The 21972-nt window shown below is 40.7% G+C and overlaps 1 protein-coding gene across 2 annotated transcripts in view; it reads right to left on the bottom strand.

Moving 5' to 3' along the window:
• Positions 1-341: 341 nt before the first annotated feature.
• sox6 (SRY-box transcription factor 6) overlaps positions 342-21972 on the bottom strand; it is a 104486-nt gene continuing 82855 nt past the window's right edge. For both annotated transcript variants that reach the window (XM_068595983.1, XM_068595984.1), the window contains exons 11-16: positions 20906-21083; positions 20495-20682; positions 10576-10681; positions 3341-3514; positions 1993-2209; positions 342-1224 (exon numbers count right to left, since the gene is read on the bottom strand). In XM_068595983.1, the coding sequence (XP_068452084.1) occupies positions 918-1224; positions 1993-2209; positions 3341-3514; positions 10576-10681; positions 20495-20682; positions 20906-21083 (1170 nt within the window). In that variant the 3' untranslated portion in view covers positions 342-917. The remainder of the gene's footprint in view (positions 1225-1992; positions 2210-3340; positions 3515-10575; positions 10682-20494; positions 20683-20905; positions 21084-21972) is intronic.

Genomic DNA, 21972 nt, shown 5'->3' with positions numbered 1-21972 from the left:
CTTCTGCAGAGCCGGCTGCCTCCGAGTTCCTGAGTTTCATTTGTTTATTCTGTTAGGGCAAATTAAAGAAAGTCTAGAAAATGAAGCTGTATTAAGAGATCAAGAGATTGTCCAAGACTCACGAAGCCTCTCCCAAAAGATTTTACAGATTTTAGAAACAACTGGAAATGTTTGGCACTTCTGCACTAAATTATGCAGTTTGTGTAATAAAATAACAAAACACTGATAATAATAATAATAATAATAATAATAATAATAATAATAATAATAATAATAATAATAATAATAATAATAATAATAATAATAATAATAATAATAATAATAATGTGTAATTTCCCCTCTGTAACAAGTTGGAATCACTTTATATGAATTTTGAGATATTTTGTACTGATAATACTAATAATTAATTATTGATTATAAACATTCACAAGCTGTTGGCTGGCACACTATACCTGAGTGATAATATTATCCCCATCTTGAACAGTTATGCAATAGAAATCAGAATCATCTAATTGAAGAAGAAAACAAGACAAATGTCTGGAAGAATTATAGATCCATATTAAATGTTCATTTTCAAGTTACGCCTTTTGTTCTACGATCCAATTGTGTAAATGTCTATGATCTCAATGAAAAAATAAACAATGACATTAAAAAAACTAAGAAAAACCCCACAACCAAACTGCTTTACACACTTGAAGAAACACTTCAGACCAATAGCTTTTTGATTCTGATGAAGCCACATCTGCATGCTGGCTCCTAAATGATACATCGTTATTTATTTATTTTACATCTTTTAAACCTTTGTGGTGTAGTTTTGTTTTGCTCTTTCGCTCCCTCAGATCAGACCAACCCTCTGGGCCTCCTCCTGTATGAGTGTTGTGTCTGCGTCGGCATTGGCCTCTTCCATTCAAGAGGTCTCAGTTGGTGCTAACTGGCTCTTGTGTGTCATTCTCACTACTGTAGTCTGTTTTGGGCTCGTCCTCAAAATCCTCGTACATGTCCATCTCATGCACTCCGTTGACCGGCACACTGTTGTTTGCGATGGCACTGGGCTCTAGCTTCATGTTGAAGGTGCTCTGGATGACAGGAATGGACGGCTCGGGACTCGCTGACGCACTCGAGCATTCTGATGTCATCTGAGGTGAGGGCGTGGTAGTCGCCATGGTGATGGCCCCGGGATAGATCAGACTGGCGCTGGTGGTGATGGGAATCTGCGGCGGCTGTCTAGATGTACGAGGAAGAGAGAAGAAAAAATATATTAGGATATCGCACACGTGGCTTACTTTCAATACAAATGCGGTTTTCAAAAGAAAACGATAAAAGAAGAAATATAAGTTTGCTCTTTATTTATTTTTAATAGTAGCTTCAGATTTCGCATATATATTTTTTTCGGTGCACTTAAGCTGAAATGGTTGGTTTCCCACAGCAGTCATCTTCAAGCCAGCAGCTCTGTGAAAAGGATTTGGGAAAAGAGAGGTTCTCCTGACAGCTCCTGTCTTGAGCCGTTCAGGAACACTACCCAGTTTATTGGTGACATAAAACCAATACGTGGTTAGCGCTGCTCTTGTCTGCTGTTGCGCTGGATGATTGATACTCCAGTCACTGAAGCTTATGACTGACAGGGGAACACCTGGAGAAGGGTTCTCCTGCTAACCACACACAGTAAATTAAAGTGTTAAGCTTCAGAGTGCTGCCCTCCAGGCTTCTGTAAATCTATACTTAAAGCGTATATCCTGTAATAATGTCTGCACTTCATGCTCCGTTGGCAGACTGCTATTGTTTAAAATATTCAATTACAGATTCTGAAAAAACACTATTTTAATGTACATGCCAGGCCCTGGTCTTGAAATCAATAAAGTAGAGGTTAACTCAACACTCCCTTTTGGAAAAGGTGTATGAGGAGATGCTCTCAGGAGGCTGAAAGCTATGTCCACTTGTTATGTTTTGGGATATTGTGTGGTTAGTTAGTGGGAATTGTGTCAGCACACCTACCCCACAGTGAAGAACTGCCTCATCTCTTGTCGCCGTGAGCGCATCATCTGTTTGTACTCTCCAATGCGGAGTTTCTTTCCGTCGATTATGCAGGTCCTCTTAGGCCGCGGCTTGTACTTGTAGTTTGGGTACTTCTCTAGGTGCTGCTTGCTCAGACGGGCCTGCTCCTCATAGTATGGCTGCTTGTCCTGGTTAGTCATGGACTTCCACCGGGAACCTAAACAACACAGTAGATTCAGAGTTTAATTATCTGAACACAAGCGGGTGGAAAAAACTACTTTAATAACTGACGGTGATTAAAATTTTTTATTTTATTTATTTATTTAACCTTTATTTAACAAGGAAGTCCCATTGAGATTAAAAATCTCTTTTTCGAGGGAGACCTGGCCAAGACAGGCAGCAGCATAAAAAACACATATTACAGACAGAAAACACAGAACAAGACGAGTTAAAAGAACTAAAAAAACTAAGAGACAGTGACGTAATGAGTCAATTCAGGAAACATTTACATACTTGTGAACCAGCCTCAATTTCTTTGATTTTAGATTTAAAAGCAGTCGGTGTTATCGATTCTTTGACTTTTAAATTTCGATTTTTAATTTGGCTGAAGCTTACTTTAACAGTGAACTGTACATAGCCATACATCTGGCAAAATCCCAATTTATTGCTTGTTCCACACCAACCTCTTGATAGCACATAGTCTGGGACGAGAGGCATGCTCTCTATGTCAAACAGTAAGAAACAACAGGCTGGTGCAGTAAATATTGCAGCTCTGTGAAGTGTCCTACGAGGTACTGGATGACAGCACTTTTAACAGCCCTGATGTATGGCCTCCAATGCTGAGGGGACAAGACCCATTTAGCCTCTGTCGTTTTTCATGACAAACACTTATGGTAGTGATGGGCTATAAATCCATCTGTATGCTGTGGTGACCTGATGCACGGTGGCCGATGAGATAACACACTCCTTCTTCAGATGCTAGTTACTTTGTCAAATCAACTGTATGCTCGGTGAGTCTGGAAGGTGTTACCAACAATCCAGATTGATAAACACAATCACAGAAAGCAAGTTCACCACCTCCACCGTGTGTCATGAAAGAACTTCTGTTTTTAATTATTAGCTGCAAGCACTGAGAGCTTATCAGTGAGTGAGGCGCTTCTGTTCAGCAGGAGACTGAGAGGCACAGAAAGTGTGGAATGATAATGGAGCACACTGTTGGTTTCATTTGCGATATTTTTTCTGTCCCTCCTGGTGGTTCTACATAAGTCGTTACAGAGCCCTTGTCTTGAGAGAGGGATACCTTGAAATATTTGCTTGACCAACTTGAATTTGACTTAAAAGGTCTTACCCAAAATCTTGCTTATGTTAGAGTTGTGCATGTCAGGGAAGGCCTGCAGGATCTTGCGCCGCTCATCCTTGGCCCACACCATGAATGCATTCATTGGCCTTTTAATGTGGGGTTCATTGTTGTTCCTCCCTCTGGCTTCCCTGAAGACTCGTGCCTCGGTAGATCCAGCGCCTCCTGTTGGACAACAATAATGGGGTTGAAGTTCATCTGCAGAGCCATTTACTTCCCCGGCATAGCGACCCACGACATTGAATAAATGGGGAGCCATGTTCAAACTAACCATTGACTGTCCTCATCATGAACATTGTTTTAGATGAGTGCTGTGCTGCAGATCTTGTTAGAGGGGTTCTATTTTATATTGAGTGGAATACTATGTGCTATAATTTAAATGATATAATACAATACAATGTCAGTTTAAGGGTAAGCTGCACTCTTTAACTGATACTTAGGTCTATCCAAACACTCTACAATTCACACTCTACTAAGGCACATACATTTCAATTTGACCTTCATAGCTATCATAAAAAGTGCAAGAATGCAAACATAATTGACGAATACAGTACTCGAGGCAGTCTATGAAAAAAAAGTACATTTTAAAGCTAAAAAAATTAAATTAAATAAAAAAAATAATTCAAACCTGCCATTCCTCCTGCTCTCCTTTCTGCCTCTCTCTCTTTCTCTTTCTCTCTCTCTCTCTCTCTCTCTCTCTCTCTCTCTCTCTCTCTCTCTCTCTCTCTCTCTCTATCTCTCTCTCTCTCTCTCCAAATGTGTGATGAGAGACTGTGCCGATTCTGCAAAGTGCTGCTTCTCAATCAGGGCATTCACAATCAGCATAAGAGAGTTTCTCTCAGTATTAAACTGTACATCAGGCTGATAATGATTTCTGTTGCATGCGCATTTGCTTCCTTTTATATGTAAGATGTGAAAGAATTAAATAAAAGCAGTATGAATATTTAAACAAACAAAAACATGTTGATAAACAAGGCTTGAAAAATAAGACAAAAAAAGCCTTCCATATGCTACGATACATCTTTAATGATCTAAAATCTGGAAAAGAAAGCTTGGGATGACTCATGCATATTTCATCATCCACATGTGAAGCCTCATTAGACCATTCCACTAGCAGCCTTGGCACACGTTACCTGTGGTTTGATTTCTATTATTATTTCAGTTGATAAACAAAATCAAACTCTTAATGAGTAATGGAGGGCTGTGCAGAGACATTAATTCCAAATCCACAGAAACCTTGCTTTGCTCCAATCACCGAAGACGCTGCAGCACCCTTTCAGCCTCAGGAGATTGAGTGTTGTCACTTAGGAAAAGTGTATCTTTTTTATAAGTATTTGGGGAGACAAGTAGTCAAAGGGCAATATGTGCAGAGACACAAACACACAGATGCTTCACTGAAGGAGCCCACAAGCAGCGCCGGTATAAAGAGATGGAAGAGCGGTCGAAGTTTGGTTTCTGCTCACAGAGAATGTTTGAGGTGCCTTCCCCTGGTCTTTGTACTCTCTCAGTACAAAGACCCCCCAAAATCAATTTCCACCAGAACATGTTTAACAATCAACACATTTATGATTGCCGTCATATGGGAGACCAGTGAAAATGTGTTCTCACATTGTGACTCTGCACTAGTGGCTGCCCAAAGGATTCAGCCCTCTGCTAATGGAAGTTAACAGTCACAATGACAAGATGAATGTGTTCATGTTTCTATCTTGAGCAAACATGCTTTTAAAAAAAAATAGTGTTCACTTATTTTTTTTTCGGGGGGGGGGAATCATTGTTTTTCATTTTTATATCCCTAAAAAATGAATTACCTTTATTCGTAATTATAAACAAATATATTCTAAATGCATCCTTATATCACACATTGCATATATTTTAACCAAATAGTGAATCATATACTTGGACTTGGTACTTTTTTTCTTATTTTTATTTCATATGTTAATCTGCAAATTCATCTAATCTGAAACGCCCCTCCCCTTGCTCAGTCCCTCACGTACATGTTGCACAGAAATATTGAATCAGAACATGTATTTTCATTGACACTTTTTTGAACTCTGCGATATCCATCTCTTGTTCTGCCCCCTAGATGTATATAGGCCCTAAAGCCATCATGAATTCAGAAATAATACACTACCTTTGCTGCCACCGAACCCCACAGTACGTTAATTTCATTTAGCATGCACTCACTGTACAGGATGAATTGATTTCACTTTGTTTGGTTTTGACAACCATGTTTATTGTGCAATGAAATGTGGTGTGTCGGAGGGCTGACAGTATCCATCAACGCGGGGCAATCTGCTGACTGCCGGGGCCAGATGAAGGTATTCATTAGCTCAGGAGCGCAGCGCTCACTCAGACACGACAGCCAGTGTCTGCGCCCCGGGATCGCTTGCTGTAATTTACGATGCCTCCCGTGCCATTACTCTATCACTGACACTGATTCAGCAATTTATATACTGGTGTGCATGCATATGGGCAGAGGTGAGCTTCTTACGGGGAGGGGGACAAAACAACCGCCTGCCATCAGCTAGTGCCACATCCATAGTTAGCCAGGAAACCAGCCACGTGACTTGGTTCACTGGAGGGAATCTGGATGAGGCATGGTTTTTACTCACATGATGGCACATAGAAAAGTGCTTGTCTGATGCTACAGAAAGCAGTTGAAATGAACGACAGCAATGTTACATCATCTTCACCTGTACTGAGGCAGGTGGTGTGGTCCTGGATTTTTTTTAAACAAAGTAATGGAGATATCAAGTTGACTCAGATGTACGGCTGCCTCTGGCAAACCAACATCCTAACACAGAGTTTAACACACTTTTACCTGAAATTATAATAAATTCCAAGCAGTACAGTGTTTGGCAAGTGGCTTTTTATAACATAAGACCATGTAAGGCTTCATGGGTAGATCAATTTATAATATACTCAGCCCCAATAATATATATGACTTAATCAGAGGCATCCTGCACATTAGCAGTCAGTCTCAGCAAATCCCTAGAAGCTGCAACATGCAATTTACTGGAACATTGTTTCTGTCTTTTCATTGGAAATCATGACACTGGTCTGACATTTCGCAAATGAGCATTAACATTTTTTTTTCCAGGAGGTGCAGGACATTTAGGAATCAGTTAGTTAGGTGTGTGATTGTGTAAATAAACACAGATGTTTAGCAGTGACAGGGGCAGCCCCCCTGGGTGGTAGCTGGGGAAGGGAGCGAAACAGAGGGAGTGCTGCTTAATAGAATTTATTGTGATTCATGAGGCCTGCAGCTCAAGTGTGACAGAGCAATATGGGAATCCTCTTTTAATTTGTCTCTCCTGGAAACACTGCAGATGAGCAGCATGAATTACAGTGAGAAAGAATGATTGTGTGTGCAAGGGGGTGGGGTATAATAAATGGAGAAGCACGAGCGGATACGAATGGAGCAGAAACAAGGGAGCGAAATAGAGAGAGAATGTAGTGAGTCCCAAAAGCCTATCACACCTGTGAGCTGCAGGCTCAGACTCGACCATGTACCAAGCCACAGAGTAGCACTGCCCCTGCCGTCCCCTCTCCTCCCCCTTTTGCTCCTCCTTTACTCATCTTTGTTCTGCGGGCAGACACATAATGTCACCCAGGAATCCGCTCAGGAGGACAAGCCTCAGTGAGCAGGCAACAATCACGCAAACCTACCAAGCCCTCCCTGTTGGGATCAAATCTAACACCTCTGACTAAAGGCATTTACTACTGACAATAGAGCCTCTCCCTCAGAGCAGGATCAGGTGAGATTAATGTGTATGGACAGACAGGAGACAGCACTCAGTGTCCCTGTTCTAGCCTGAGCTCATAGCAGGCTAATTAAACCATTACAAATTACATGTGATATAAGCCCTATTATAACATGTCAATCCCTTTTTTCTTTCCAGTTAGGAGGATTTCAGTTATCTGGAGTGTGTGTGTGTGTGTGTGTGTGTGTGTGTGTGTGTGTGTGTGTGTGTGTGTGTGTGTGTGTGTGTGTGTGTGTGTGTGTGTGCGTGAGTGTGCGTAAGTGTGTGTGAGTGTGGATATGGGAGCTTGGGAACAAACGGCCAACCTGTTTTAACATGCAGGCTACGGCTTTTACTTTTGTCTACTCTTTTCCCTCTCACATGCAGTGAGCTTAAAAGAGGAATCTAATCTTTCACAACATCCTGGCTTTGTAAACGCAGAAGGAAATGCATGGATATACAAACACAGAAACACACAGCAATGTGTCCTATTGGGGGGTACATTTGAATTTGCCAACTTCAAAACAGAACTTTCTGACTGATTGTGTTGACCTATTCACCCATTGTTGTTGCCACTTGTTAAATCATTATGTCTGAGCCTCCTCATCTAAGCTTTCTTCGAGGAAAAGCAATAAAAGTCAGAGCTTGATTCCCACGGCCTCACAGTGGCAGAAAAACAACAACATAACCTCTTCAAACAAACAACTTGAATAAAACTTCAAAACAGCTTCAAGCTACCGATTTAAAGGAACCCGTCAGTGTAACAACAATGCAACACTACTGTCTTATCATCCTATTCCATGAGGACATTGTTAGAGACACTGCTTGGCTAAAGCCCCATCGTTTCTCACTCTACGGTTGATATTATCACACTGGGCGTTCAGATTTATTCTGTTTCCTGCCTCCACACATCTCTCAACAACCTCTTTGTTCTCTGTGGACTCTCAGTGATGGGGGCGGTTTAGACAAACACAAAACCTCAGCTACACAGAAACTCCATACTGCCATATGCGAATGAACAAAGGCCCTGGCTGGGCCAAGGCCTTTGTGGTATTTGGTAATGTTTTTTTCACAGCTTAAAAGAGTTAATACATTTTGCGGGGGTTCTTGCGTGTGGCTCACGGCTTTGTAAAATTAAGGAAATCCTATCTATTTTCATTCCTTTGCCACTTTTTTTCAAAGTCGTTAGGACTTTGGAAGCTGCATGCTTCGCAAATATTAGCTTAAGTAACCAAAAGCTTTCTGTGAACTGCTGTGATGACAGAAGTCCGCTGTACTCTGGGCCTACTCAATGTGGGCGCTCTGTTCTAGAGGGAAAGCTGCTACACACCCAGGGGCTTTCACACCCTATGTTAGGGCTGGGAGGTACACCCAGTAATTTTCCTTTTCATGAAAGTATACAGTGTGTTCTGAACTACTGAGAAAAAAGTGTGACATTTCAAATTAAATTCCTTCCTTTTCCTTCAGAGTGGTACCAAAAATGAGTTACATTTGTGACTTAAGTTATGAAATTATGAATTATTCAGTTAGCATTAATTTGATAATTACCGGTCAAAAGACAGCCAGTTGTCTAAGTTGAAATTGGGCTGATGTAAGTTTAAAAGTAACAGTGACACAAATGACTTTTAATATGAAACAGATGCTGAGTACATGTTGAAATATGTTAAAATGCCATTTAAACATATGCAACATGTAAGCTTGACATAAATAAAACCCTTTACTTGTCACCAACATTTAGCCTTATTATACCCCTCACATCTGCATGACCTTTGACATGCAAATCAGCAAATGAGAGATTTTTAGGTTACTAAATAGAGCACAAATAAGGTGCAATTAGGTATATATCAAGGTATGCCACGGAGCAATTCCTCGATTGGTTCACAGAGCAGAAAATCCTCACAACAAGGATTTTGAAAATGTAAACATGTTCTCAGAAAGGTAAAATTGGTGGTTCACATCGTAAAACCCTGTTTCACATCATTCAACCGTATGTGTTTCCTTGTTGGTGAAGCTGAAAAAGAAAGACAGATATATTTGTGGGGAAAGAAGAAACGCTAACTGTGTGTTTTGAGTTATGTGGCTCACAGCCATTTCCCCCTGGGAAGAGGACCTCTCCTCTCCTCTAACCTCTGCTTGCTCCTAATCCATAGCCCACTGGGAAAACTGATGTGAGGCGTCTGGCGCAAGCCTTTCCCTCTACCCTGTGCAGGACTTAAAAGGACACAACTACCCTGGTGTACACTCTGTTTCAGTCCTGACTCCACAGTGGCCACGGAGACAAGGTTCCCACTGGGAGAATGAGCACTGGAAGCACATCTGTCCGAGGAGTCTGACGGGTGGGATGGGATCTGCTGCTGTGGCTCACATGGGAAGCAAGTCAATGGATACACTAAATGCACCTCTATTTCTCATCTTCACAATGGGTGTGATGTTTGCTTTGGAGTCGGTAAACAAACTTTTTATTGGGAGTAAATTCACATGGACTTTTACTATATATATATATATATATATATATATATATATATATATATATATATATATATATATATATATATATATATATACATATATATATATATATATATATATATATACATATATATATATATATTGTAAATATATATATATATATATGTATATATATATATGTATATATATATATATATATATATATATTGTAAATATATATATATATATATATATATATATATATATACATAGTAAAAGTCCATGTGAACCAATTATGCAGGAGCAATTATTTCTATAGCTGATGGGAAATATGTGTGTAAGATGCGATTTAAATATGTTGATGGGTTACATTGTCCTGAGAAATATCTATCCTCCTGCCTTGAGAGTCTTTGACACATCAAAGATGAGTCAGAACCATTTTCCTCTTTGCTCTCACTCTGAAGTGCCATGGAAACTGCCACAAATATTTGTGTCTGACAAACATTGGTGCTCTGAGGTACGTCTTGCTCCTATGTAGGAACCAGCGCCACAAAGGGAGATGACGTTTTGTCACACTGGTGCAACCCGAATTTACACCTCTGTGCCCAGGACCTCAAAAAGCACAACAGCAACAGGAGCTGAGCTTGGAAAAAAGCCAGCTTTGTCCTCAGGCACCCTTGTCCTCCACTCACCTACCTGTGAAAACCTCGGAGCCACGGCTCATTTCAAATGGCTTTCACCCCAACCCCCACATCTTCCTCACACATACGTACGTTTCTGCACGCACCCAACCACTCTACCATCACCACTAACTTTTAGTTGCTGGCTTTATCAGCCATGAAAATGTATTTTGCTTTCAAAGTTTGTATTTAGTGTCGGCAGAATCCACTTAATTTGATTAAGTCATACACACAGAATTCCAAGTAACTTTTAGTGAATTTGTGTGGATTACGAGGAAAGACCAAAACATCTGATGAGCAAGTCATCAATTACAATTACATGCAAAAGAAAAGAAAAACACAAATATGGCCTTACCATCAAGATCCTCTGGCCTGGTAAGGTCAATAACTCTGTGGCCAATCTTTCCTTCCTCACCCAGCTTGCCGAGGTGGTGGCCGATGCTCTCAAAATGCGCCCTCTCCTACAGGGAGACACAAACAGTCAGGTACAAGGACAAGCACATACACACGTTTGTACAGTGATAGAATTGTAAAAATAACCCCATCAGGAATCTGAACATTTGAAAAGAAAAAAAAGTGTCTTTGGTAAATAGAGGTTCTTTTGAAGAGCTGCTCTTTTGACATGAGCTAGATGTAGCTTTTTCCTCTCTCATCTCTCTATTCAGCAGCTGCTATAATGGATGACAGGAGGCAGAGAGACAGTGAGGGCCAGGGGTGCTGTAAATAGATTTACAGAAGGATACTTTGTGATCCAAGGCACACAATGGGGCCGTGGCCCTCTTTGCAGTGCTCAGATTTTCCTCTGTAATCTTCTCCTTACATCCTCCCTTCCAGTCTACAGTGCCCGGAGCTCAGCGCCCATCATTTATTCAGAGTTCATGCTTTAGAGAACACACCGTGTTTTCCCGTTTGTCATGTCGCTTTGTGCTCAGATTAAACTTGGCATCATGTTGTACTTGACGCACAATGAAATCCTGTCATTCAGCGCTCCGTGACAATATTAAATGTCATGTCCGTGTGCATTTACAGAATAAAATAACAGCTTTCGGGGTGGGGGGACTCTGAATAGTTGCTGCATATTACACTTAATGTATTATGCAAGGGGAGAGTGCCGACTGCTGCTGGCTCCATTGTTGAATGACCTACTTCCTCTGTGAATACACAGGGCATTAGCAAAGGGCTGTCTTCCTCTCTAAAGACTCAACTAGGAGATGGACACTTTGACTCTGCATGATACAAATAATCTCTCCCCCGCTAGGTTTCGCCTGGATGACACTAAAAGCAGGCATGTTGCCACCATTCAGAAAAAAAACATTTGTTTTACTCCCAGGGTGAGCATTCAATCTCTGCCAAAGATGTACAGTCTGCACTGACCTCTGCCTCTTTATTTTCTAAACATGCCTATCACATGCAGTCCACACGGATACTCAGGTAGACCCCACACAATACTAACAGCTCCCCTGGCACACACACGCCAACACACACATTAATCTTTTAGCCCCTTGTTATTTTCTCCCCACACTGACAGGAGAAGGTGCGAAAAATTAGCCAGACCTGACTATTGTGAGTGCAGCTATTTGTTTTTACGGCTGCATTGAATGCATTTTGATATGTTTTCCTGAGAAATTAAATCATGTGGTCAACAACAACCATCAGTAATTACAGCACATTTTTCTTTCCTTTTGTATATCCTTTTTTTCTTAAGGGTTAAAAAGATGACAAGATGAAAGATGAAGATAGTTCAAATCCATTTGAGGCCTTTCACAGTATTTTAATTTTTTTCTCATGCTTTTATTTATTCAAGAACTATTCCTCAAAAGAAAGGACTGCAAAAAAAGACAGAAAGAGCACTGCAATTTACCATCATACTTGAAGGAGCAGTCATTATTTATGGCTAGCTGAGTGATTCTGATATACAATTAACCACTACCTGCTTATGGCCTGTGATTAGAGCCTGTCTATCTGACGGCCCTTTGCTTACTTAAGTGTTTTCTAATTATGACATATGTGGTGGTCCCTGCTGGGCAAGAGGATGCTTTGTAAAGAGAAGATGGAGTGTGGTCCTTCTTTCTGTGTCGTGTTCTGCGTAAAGCAACACATTCACGGAGCTGTATTCATCACCCAGCCACGTTATTGCTCTTAATGAAAGAAGCTAGCAGCCCGATGACAAAGTGACTGATGTGCGATTAGCTGGATGGGCAATGGTGCTGCCGCTGATGTTACTTGGACAGTCCACGAGGAAGACACAGCGTTCATGGGTACTGTATGTCATAAAGTAGTCATCTCGTCCCTCTTCTGTGCTTGGTTGGTCCCTCCTGATCAATCAAGTCCTTTTATAAACTCATGATCATTAAGCATCATGTTGGGCTGAGAAGGATGTGAACATGGCCCATCCATCAGTGGATTTCATTAATAACTAGCTCAGTGTTGAACTTCCTTCTTCACCGCACAAAGTCATATGATTAGTGAACATCGGCACATTAGACAGCTAGGAACTAGACTGAATGTGGCTCTTGTTGAGGGATTCTTTGAGGTAGCGTTGACATAAAAATAATGACGTGCTTTTTGTTGTTAAATATAAATATGTTCATATACTTAATGCAAGCCAGGACTTTATATATTTTACATTAAATTAAAGTGATAGTTACTGTCAGTATTCCTTCCTTCCTTGTGTTAGCTATGCTAATTAATCTCAGAATATCTGTGCAATATGGTATCACAAATTTTCATAAAATTTTATATACTAAGCTTAATATACTTATTGGTTATAAATTTGGTAATTTATATCTGTGAATTAGAATTAGAGTTGAAATTAGGGCCATAAATTATCTGCAGAGCATCAGGGTTTTGTTTTAAGGTTTGAAAATATTCAGTGAACTAATGCTTCTTTACTGCTCACGCATCAAGTGCTGTGATAAATTAATGGCACTTTTATTATTTTATAGTGTCATTAAATTTTTACTGATCACTCTGACACAGAGAAGGAGCAAAGGACATGCAGTATCTAGGGAAGTTGGCCATCCAGCCAGGAAAAGAGAGAGCGTATGCGGCTGATTTAAAAAGGTGTACAGCACAAGGGAGCAACTAAAGATGAAAGAAAGATTTATGATAAAGAGACAGGAAACAAAAGATGTAACAGTACACATTATTCCCCTCCCATTCTGACCACGACCGCTGGCAAACAAGCGGTACCTCCCTCAAATGACTTCAGCATGCAGTTCTCCACCCCAACTAAAATTATAGCAATGCACTCTGAGCTGTAGTGGAAAACTGCCACCCACAATAATCTCATCAGCACTGCATGTGCAGTCTTTTGTCTTCAAAGTTTAGGAACAGATGCATTTTGTTCAATTGCACACGGCTGCCCAGTGATGTCATGAGCCAGTCTTGTGTAGTCATGAGTCACAGAGGAAGAGAGGGAGAGAAGTAGAAAGAGGATAGATAGTGGAGTCTCTGCAACTTCTTGGGCGAGGGAACCCAAAAGAGCCCTTGTCAATCTTGTAATGAGAGCTTTAATCTGGCCGGCCGCAGAACATGTGCCGGAGGCCTGCTGCTCTGCCCACAGGGTGTATTCTGGGCAGAGGCGGGTGGCGGACGGCCCTGTGCATTGTGCCTACTCCTGCCCTATATTTAGGCAACACATTGCCAATCCTGACACTCCTGCACTCTCTTCTTTGTAAATAGCTCAAGGCTACAGGCAAAGCCATATGGCCTGGGATTGTTCAAAAGAGATGAAAGAAAAACACACAGTGAAATAGACTCTGGTGCAGATTAGCGAGTTTGCTCAGTTTGTTGGGTCAGGTTTTGACACAAAATGACAACCATCTCAATCTGACTTATCGTTTTCATTTAGCATTATAGAAATGAAAGCACCACTTAGCACATCACAACAGACAAGTTATGCTTTTTGGTGGTGAAATTCTCAACTATATACTATATAACCTTTTCTTAGTCCCATATACCTTGATTAATACAGACAAACCAGGCCTTGTTGAATATTATATGACTGGAATCTAGGTTAGGTCCAGTACATGCTTACATTTTTTTTTTAAATATACTTTAATTCACCGCTAGATACGATATGATTGTTGTAATTAGCCAATCATGCTTATTTGTGTAATTTTGAGAACAAAATAAACCAAATCCATATTCAAAAACAATAACGTAAAGTAGACAAGGACAGATTAAGTTGGCATATTTGCTTGCCAAAACATTTTGACATTATAATGATTATCTGAAGAGAAAACTGCTACATTTCTTTCAAGCAGCTGGCAGGCATGATGCAGTTTACTCCTTCCAAAAGAAACAGTTGCCAACTTAAAGTTATATAATTGTCTGGTTATTTTTTGGCTGTTTAGTGTAGATACAATAAATTACATGTGCAGCTCTTTCTGTGACAGCTCTAACCTCTTTACTTTCCAAGATCTCTAAACTATAGGTACGATCTCGTCCATGTTTCCTTCATGGTGATTGCATATGTTTAAAATTTTTATCATTGGAAACTTTAACAGCTGCAGGACCTCAAACAGCCACTTATGTGTGATAATGTGCAGAATGGGTTCTGGTCATATCACACACCTGGTACGTGGCAAGTTGAAGGCAATGGCTCTCCGACCACACAATACAGGGCATTGTGTATCAAGTGTCAGTCATCACTGTGGTCTGTGGCCCTCAGAGCCTTCTCTCTGAGGGTCTCAGGCTAAACCCCTCAGCAATCTACCCCAGCCCTGATGGAGACAGAGACTGCACTTTAACATGGCTGCAGCTCCTCACAGCTCAGCGCCTCATCTGTTTTATATTTTTAGTGTAACCAGTTGCAATGTAATTTATAAGTCTGCAGCTTTCCAGAAGTTTTTGGAAGTTTTGAACCATTTAAATGTTAAGTACATCCAGCCATGCGGTATAACCCACAGTTTGTTTCATGCAGACTGTTGCTCTCTTTTTTACCCGGAGTGCTCCCTTTGCTAAGGCTAATGCAGGCAGCAGCAAAATCAACAGTAGCAGCCACAAAAGGCTGGCATCTGTTCTATAGTAGTCATCCTCAACATCACACAGAGCAGAGATGGCCAGCTATTCCAGGCCCATTTGTACTGCCAGGGCATCACCTCATTTGTTTAAAACAGAGGGAGGAATGACCTTTAATTTAATTAAGGGCTAAAACTATGTTTAGAAGAAATTTTGAGGTAACTCTACTCTGGGCTTTCTGCCAATTTAATGTTTATTGTTTGTTTTAAAAAAAAAAAGACATGCTGTAATTTTTCAAGATGAGCTACTTTATGTTGGCGAGAAAACAAGTCAAACAAAATGGGATCTTTCATTGCCAATTTTAAATGTGCATTTAGTCAAAACAAGTGGATTTCTTCTACAAGATGTCTATTTGGGACATATTGAGATAATCCTTGATACATTATACCTATTTTGTTAAGTGCAGAACATTGGAATTGTGTGTGTCTTCAATTAGAATGAGATGTGTGTGTAGTATGTAACTTTCACTATGTGTGAAACACCTCGGACTCAGTGTTTAGTTTCTATATTCCTCTCCACACTGCTGAGATCATTTGTGTTGGTGACATGTAGTTTTACGGGTTTCCAATTCACAATGATCCAGAACTGTTCACTGGGTCCTCCAGGGAATGTTAAGTTCTCCTTCCTTATCAAACCCTCCAGGTTGCAAACAGCTGGACATTAGAAACTGCGGCATTACCAAAACCCCTTTCACAAATGGACAAAACCTCAAGACTTGTTGGACACTGCAACCATTATGCTTCTACTGCAACAATACCATAGACTATAAATGGTCATTGTGGCCTATTCTTTCCCTCGTCCTTTGTTGTATGTTGTGGTGAGTGCATCACAGGTCTGAGCCACCATGGGCCAGCAGCATTTCTGAGCAACAGAAGCTGGCCAGAGATTCACCGTGTAAAATGACAACTGTAGAAAATAATGGAGCCACCACCGCCAAATGACCCTACCAAGATGCAGTCTTGATGTCTTTCTGCAGAAGAGGCGAAACAAAGCTAAGGACCTGACCTGGGATAGAAGCCCGCAGACACACACATGAACATATTATCCAGAGTCATGCATTATTTTTATTCTTTTGGCAAACATGAACAATTGGACAAAGCATTAATGTAAGCAATACTCACAATAGCACTTGCTGGCTACAGCCAGTGTCTGGGAGCTGAGCATAATCTAATTTGGATGGGCAAACCCTTGTATGCCAAGGATTTACATTGCAGCCAAAACGCCCTGGTTTGCAATTTCCAAGACAGCAGTCGAAAAGGAGCAGAAAATTGCTTCCAGGGCTGCAGACCAGACAAGATTATATTCAAAGTCTTTGTGAGGGCTTTGCCTGAATAGAGCCCTGGCATCACACACACACACACACACACACACACACACACACACACACACACACACACACACACACACACACACACACACACACACACACACACAGAGGAGACCAGTAGAACCACTATAACCAATAGGTTAGGAGTCTGGATTTTGTGGAGCACCAGTGTAAGCTCCATTTGAATATTTACAGGCTGAGCTTTGGGACATGCCAAATGACCAATTGTAGTCATCAATACTGAGAAAAGGTGGTGTTGCAGGGCAGAAAAGGGCAGTTCAATAGGTTAACACACTGGCCTTTCACCTTTTGATTCCACTTAGGGACATGTCAGCCGAGGAATATATTTTATCTCTCACAACCTCCAGAGCATCGCATATGCAACGTCAATGGCAACTTTATTAAATACATTGATGCATCCATGTCAAAATGTGTCATTCCTGACAATATGCCCAATGGCCGGGGGCCAATTAACTGCGTATTTGGTTGAAGGCAGTCAGTGACCCAAAATGTGGTAATCTTTTGATCTCATCATCTCTGCTTGGCCTATAGTGTGGTTTTTAACTCGTTACATTGAACAATTTGAAATTTTAAGTGAAAATATTTTTTTAACAGATTGGTAAGGCTGAAATTCAAAGAACACACTTTTTGGATTAAGATGAATTAAGGTGCTCATTTACAGGTATTTTACAAATTTCCATTTACAGACAGTATACTATTTATATATGCAACAAGGTCCAGCAGCACCTTTTATGAATTCTGGCAAAGCTGCTAATTGGTTACACCTGACCAGTTTTGTATTGACAAGACAGACAAAGCAATAGATCTGTGAGTTATTTCAATGTTGTGGCTGGTTTCGTTTACAGACACACTTGTTTTACTTAGAAATGTGAGATGATATGCTGTCTAAACAGATTATGGATAACAAGGGCAAAGGAGCATTTTCCGAGTGATTTATTTATTAACTACGGGTTTGTATTTAGACCAATTAACTTAAATACATTGTCTAAATTGATCAGAAAACTATCATTTTAGTCAATGGCTATTTATCAACGGTCCCTGATCTACTGGCCATATATTCCAGTAGGCCATGAATGTTGATGACAATATGGAAACATGGTTGAATCTCTGCATTCACCATCTGAGTGAAAACATACGATACAGATGCTTCATATTTATTCACCCGTAACCCAGAAAAAACAGCATGTCCTGTTATAGCTATAGTGCATAATTGAGGGAAACAATTCAAATGGTTACAAATGGATTTCAATGTACTGTATTTGACCTGTAGGCATTCTGGCACATTCAAGGTAAAAGCCTCCACTGGGTGAGGAGGAGATGGTAAATAATGGAACAAAGTAATTGCCCTCCGCAGACAATAACACCTTTAGATAAATATTTCAAAAAGGTAAATTGCAGCAGGGTTGTAAAAGGTTGTATTGTACTGATGGGCTATAGTAAAAACAGACAAATGAAAAGACTAGAAAGAGAATCCGCTCCTGTAATCTATGAATATTTTACAAGTCCTCCGGTTAAAGGCTTGAATACTGTGAAACAGAGAGTCTGATCTACACCATGTTCTCTTAGGTCAATGACCAGAGAGAGAGAGAGAACTAGAGTCATAGTGATAAAGGTTAGGAGGAATGCATTGTACTGTTCCAACACACTTTTTATGAAAAGATGAATTGATCCATCTGTAAGCAGCACTTAGAACCACTCCTCTGCCCGGTCATTACAGTGGGATAAATCAATATTTAATATCCCCTTCTAACAGCCACGCTGGATGATCTTAACCTCTCCTTAATCCCATTAATGTTACCTTTCCAGATTCTTCTTCATGTAAGCTCTCTCTATGATAAACTTCCAAACAAGACACTGGGAAGGGGGAGCTATTAAACACGGCACCATATTTATGTCAGGTGAGAGGCACTTTCTTGAAATATTAATATTCTGAAACTGACCAAAGTGAAAGCTTTTATCAGGGGCATTCAAACCTTTCTACTTCGTGGGCTTGTATCAGCAAAAGACTATCTCTCTTCTCTCATTTCACTGCTGAATTACAGCTTACTGTTCTTTATTGCAGCCGAAGGATGAAGATGATGGGGCAATTCTTTTAGCTGACTTGATAAAGCGTGCCTCTCATTTCACACCATCCTAATAGGGCCAGTGCCACTGAAACTAAGAGGAGACGATATCTCACTATGATTTGCACGAGCCGGAGAGTCAAGCATGCACTCAGTTAAGGTGTCATTCAACAAGACAATAAATGATGTGGTAATGAAAACAAGAAGAGGGTGTGGGAGCCTAAATGACTTCAAAGGCAGCGATCACTTTTTCCACCTGAACTTGCTCTAATAGTTGGCATTCAGTTTTTGTGTTAGAAATACTATGTTCCTATTCGTGTACTTATTTTTTAAGTAGTATTTAAATGTATGGCCTTTTCATCACTACTTGACATTCCCTTATGTTGCCCACTAACACACACACACACACACACACACACACACACACACACACACACACACACACACACACACACACACACACACACACACACACACACACAAATGCTCTCCATACTCAGGTGGCAAGCACAGACAAAAGGTAGATTACAGGTGAGGAGTGACTGACTATTTCAAGCTGTAAATTCCTTTAGAAAAACAAGGAAAAAAACATTCTCTTCCTCTGAGATGAGCTTTAACATACTTTGAACAGACAAGTCCAAAATAAGGAGGAAACAAAACTAAATCGTATACAAAAGACTAAGCAGGGAGTAGAAAAAAAAGTTAAGCTCGACCTGCAAAGGACAAAGCAGCTGTAGGTGTGTGCTGCCTGTTGAAAATGGCTCTTTACAGGCATTGTTCAGCGAATGCTTTCATGTCATGGCAGACTCGGCTGCTCGGTTGACCACAGGATCATCTTGAGAGGCAGCTGTACCAGCTTCTGTGTTCTCATGCTGAAAGCCTCACATACCATGTTGTATCCAAACAAAGAAGGCACCCTGTTTTATTGTTTGAATTCAGGGAGAAATTGTGGCGTGGCACATTTTTGTCAGCTGTTTGTCAATACAAACATTTGATCATGGACTGACTGATTAGTTTTTGTGTTTATGTTCGTAAGGAGAGGCAGTGTCTTCGTCCTCACTGTGGGCTGCACCAATTTATTTGCTTCACTTTAGTAAGAGCATAGTTGATTGCCACCTGCATAGACAGTGATCTCCTCCAAACACCAAATTAGAGGGAAATCAAAATAGATATTCATTGACTTTTTTACATATACATTGACCTAGTTGAGGCTGTTGGTTGAAAGTGTCAGGTGCTGAAATATTAATGAGCATCGCTCCCAGTTCCTGCCTGCTCCTCACAGCCAACTGGCAACATAGCATCAAGCTGAAGAGAGGAGGACAGCTTTTTTCTCTCCTTGATTGACTCATCGATTGAAGATATTTTTAAAGGGAATCCCTGGGAGTGTGTGTGCTCCTGGTACAAAGCAGCCCCATCCTGTGTCAGGGGACGGAGAGGGCTGCAAGTCTGCTTTAATTGGGCATAGACATCAGAGTCTTCTTAACCCACACCGGGCACTGCCATGGCCTGTCACGGCCCTCACACCAACATCAACAACGTCAAGCCCTCTAAACACACACATAAGCATATTCATACTAATTTGAATAAACACTCATGTACACACTGCACTATGCCAGCTCTTATCAATACGACCACCCTGGACACAGATTAAATGAAATGTTTGCCTTAAGAATTACTGATAGATCAAAATCACCATGTTCCACTTTCTTTAAGAGTTTCTTTCCTCCACTACTTTCAGTGTGAGCTGAGCAGTCTTTGTGGTCAACTTTTTTTTTTTTGCCCCCTAGAAAAAGCTTGCAATGGAGAAGACCTGAAACTATCTTGATAGTAATTCTAACCTTGTCAACTCTGCAGTTGTTGAGGCCTACTGAACTGAGGGCGGACAGCTTTGCCTCCATGCCCTGCTGGTGATGTTGTAGCTGTTCCCTCTGGATCTGCTCCCTCATTTTCCGAGCCTCCTGGATGGCCTTCATCACCGTGTCCTGGTCCCCGAACAACGCGGTAGAATTTAGGCTGGACAGAATATCTGTACACACGCAAAGCAGAGTTAGTCCACTAGAAAAACACACTGACAAAAAAAAGAAAAACAACTTTACACAACATCCTGACAGTGGCAATTATTTGTGAGCGATATAACCTCAAAAAAATCTTGCAACGTGCTTTCCCTGGATTTGAGTGCAGAGTGTGTGTTTAAACTGATAACATCTGTGTGTTTGGGTGGGATCTTGTTTGTGAAGTAAAGGTCTTACCAAAAGATGAACCCCGGCCCAGGCCTCCTCCGAGTGGGCTGGGGATGCCCTTGTTGAGCAGACTGTTGTGGCTGCTTTTACTGCCGAGGAACAGATTTTGTGTTGGGGATGTGGGGGATTTCACCAGGTCCGTCGTCTTTGGCCGAGCAGACAGGTTGAGCGGCTGTGTTCCCTCCTCCTATGGCATCAGGAGTATTGAGAAGAGACAGATGTTAGTCGGTGTGCCCTCCCCTCCATTTTCGGAGGTGCTCAGGATTCTCAGACAGCACAATTCTCCTCTGTTCCTGGTTAATTATCAGGGGCATTCAAACCTTTCTACTTCCTTGACCCACACCTCCTCTCTGTTTTTTTCCTCTGTTTTTTCCTCTCTTCTCCTCATCCATCCTTCTTTAAAAGATGTGCCACTGCGATCTTCTTCACAGTTGCCCAGTGCCTTTGTTCACGCTAATTAAAGCAGATTCTGTCTTTCTGTACGTCTTCATCTGTTCTCCCTCTCCTCCTCCCTGCTTTCTGTGTCTGTACTCTGGTTGGAAGAATAAATAATGACCAGATAACGGCGGTGCCAATGATCAAAGACAGCTGTTCAGATGTCAACTTACATTATCGACTTCATTAACTTGTTTTCTAATTTCACTCCTCATTTGGGCATACTTGATTTTATCATGTATGCCTATTCCTTAAAAAATATGAGTTGACTTAGAGAAAAAGGCAATATTGTAGTTCTGAGATTAGGTCAGATGCGTATTTTCTGTGGTTTTACTCTAAGCAGCTGGTCTACCAAGCGTGTATAATCTATGGGTAGAGAGTAGAATAAATCAATGAAAGTGGGATAAATGAACACAAAACAAAAGTAACCTTAAGTAACCTATACAAAAATATATTTAAAATATCATCAATACATATTTAGAATATTTGATCACCTATTTGATCACCTAAATTATGAGAGAATTCCGATATAATGAACAAAATGCCCCGTAAGCTAAGACACATCAAAATCAATATGCACCACTTGGTTAAATACAATGAATGCTGAATGATTCTGAATCGAAACAACTCAAACATTTGCA

This window comes from Clinocottus analis, unplaced genomic scaffold, assembly GCF_023055335.1.
Source record: "Clinocottus analis isolate CAN_PGR_092001 unplaced genomic scaffold, fCliAna1.0.p SCAF_33, whole genome shotgun sequence".
Classification (NCBI taxonomy): Eukaryota; Metazoa; Chordata; class Actinopteri; order Perciformes; family Cottidae; genus Clinocottus; species Clinocottus analis.
Note: the sequence above shows the minus strand (reverse complement) of the source record. Positions and strands in the feature narration are given on the sequence as shown.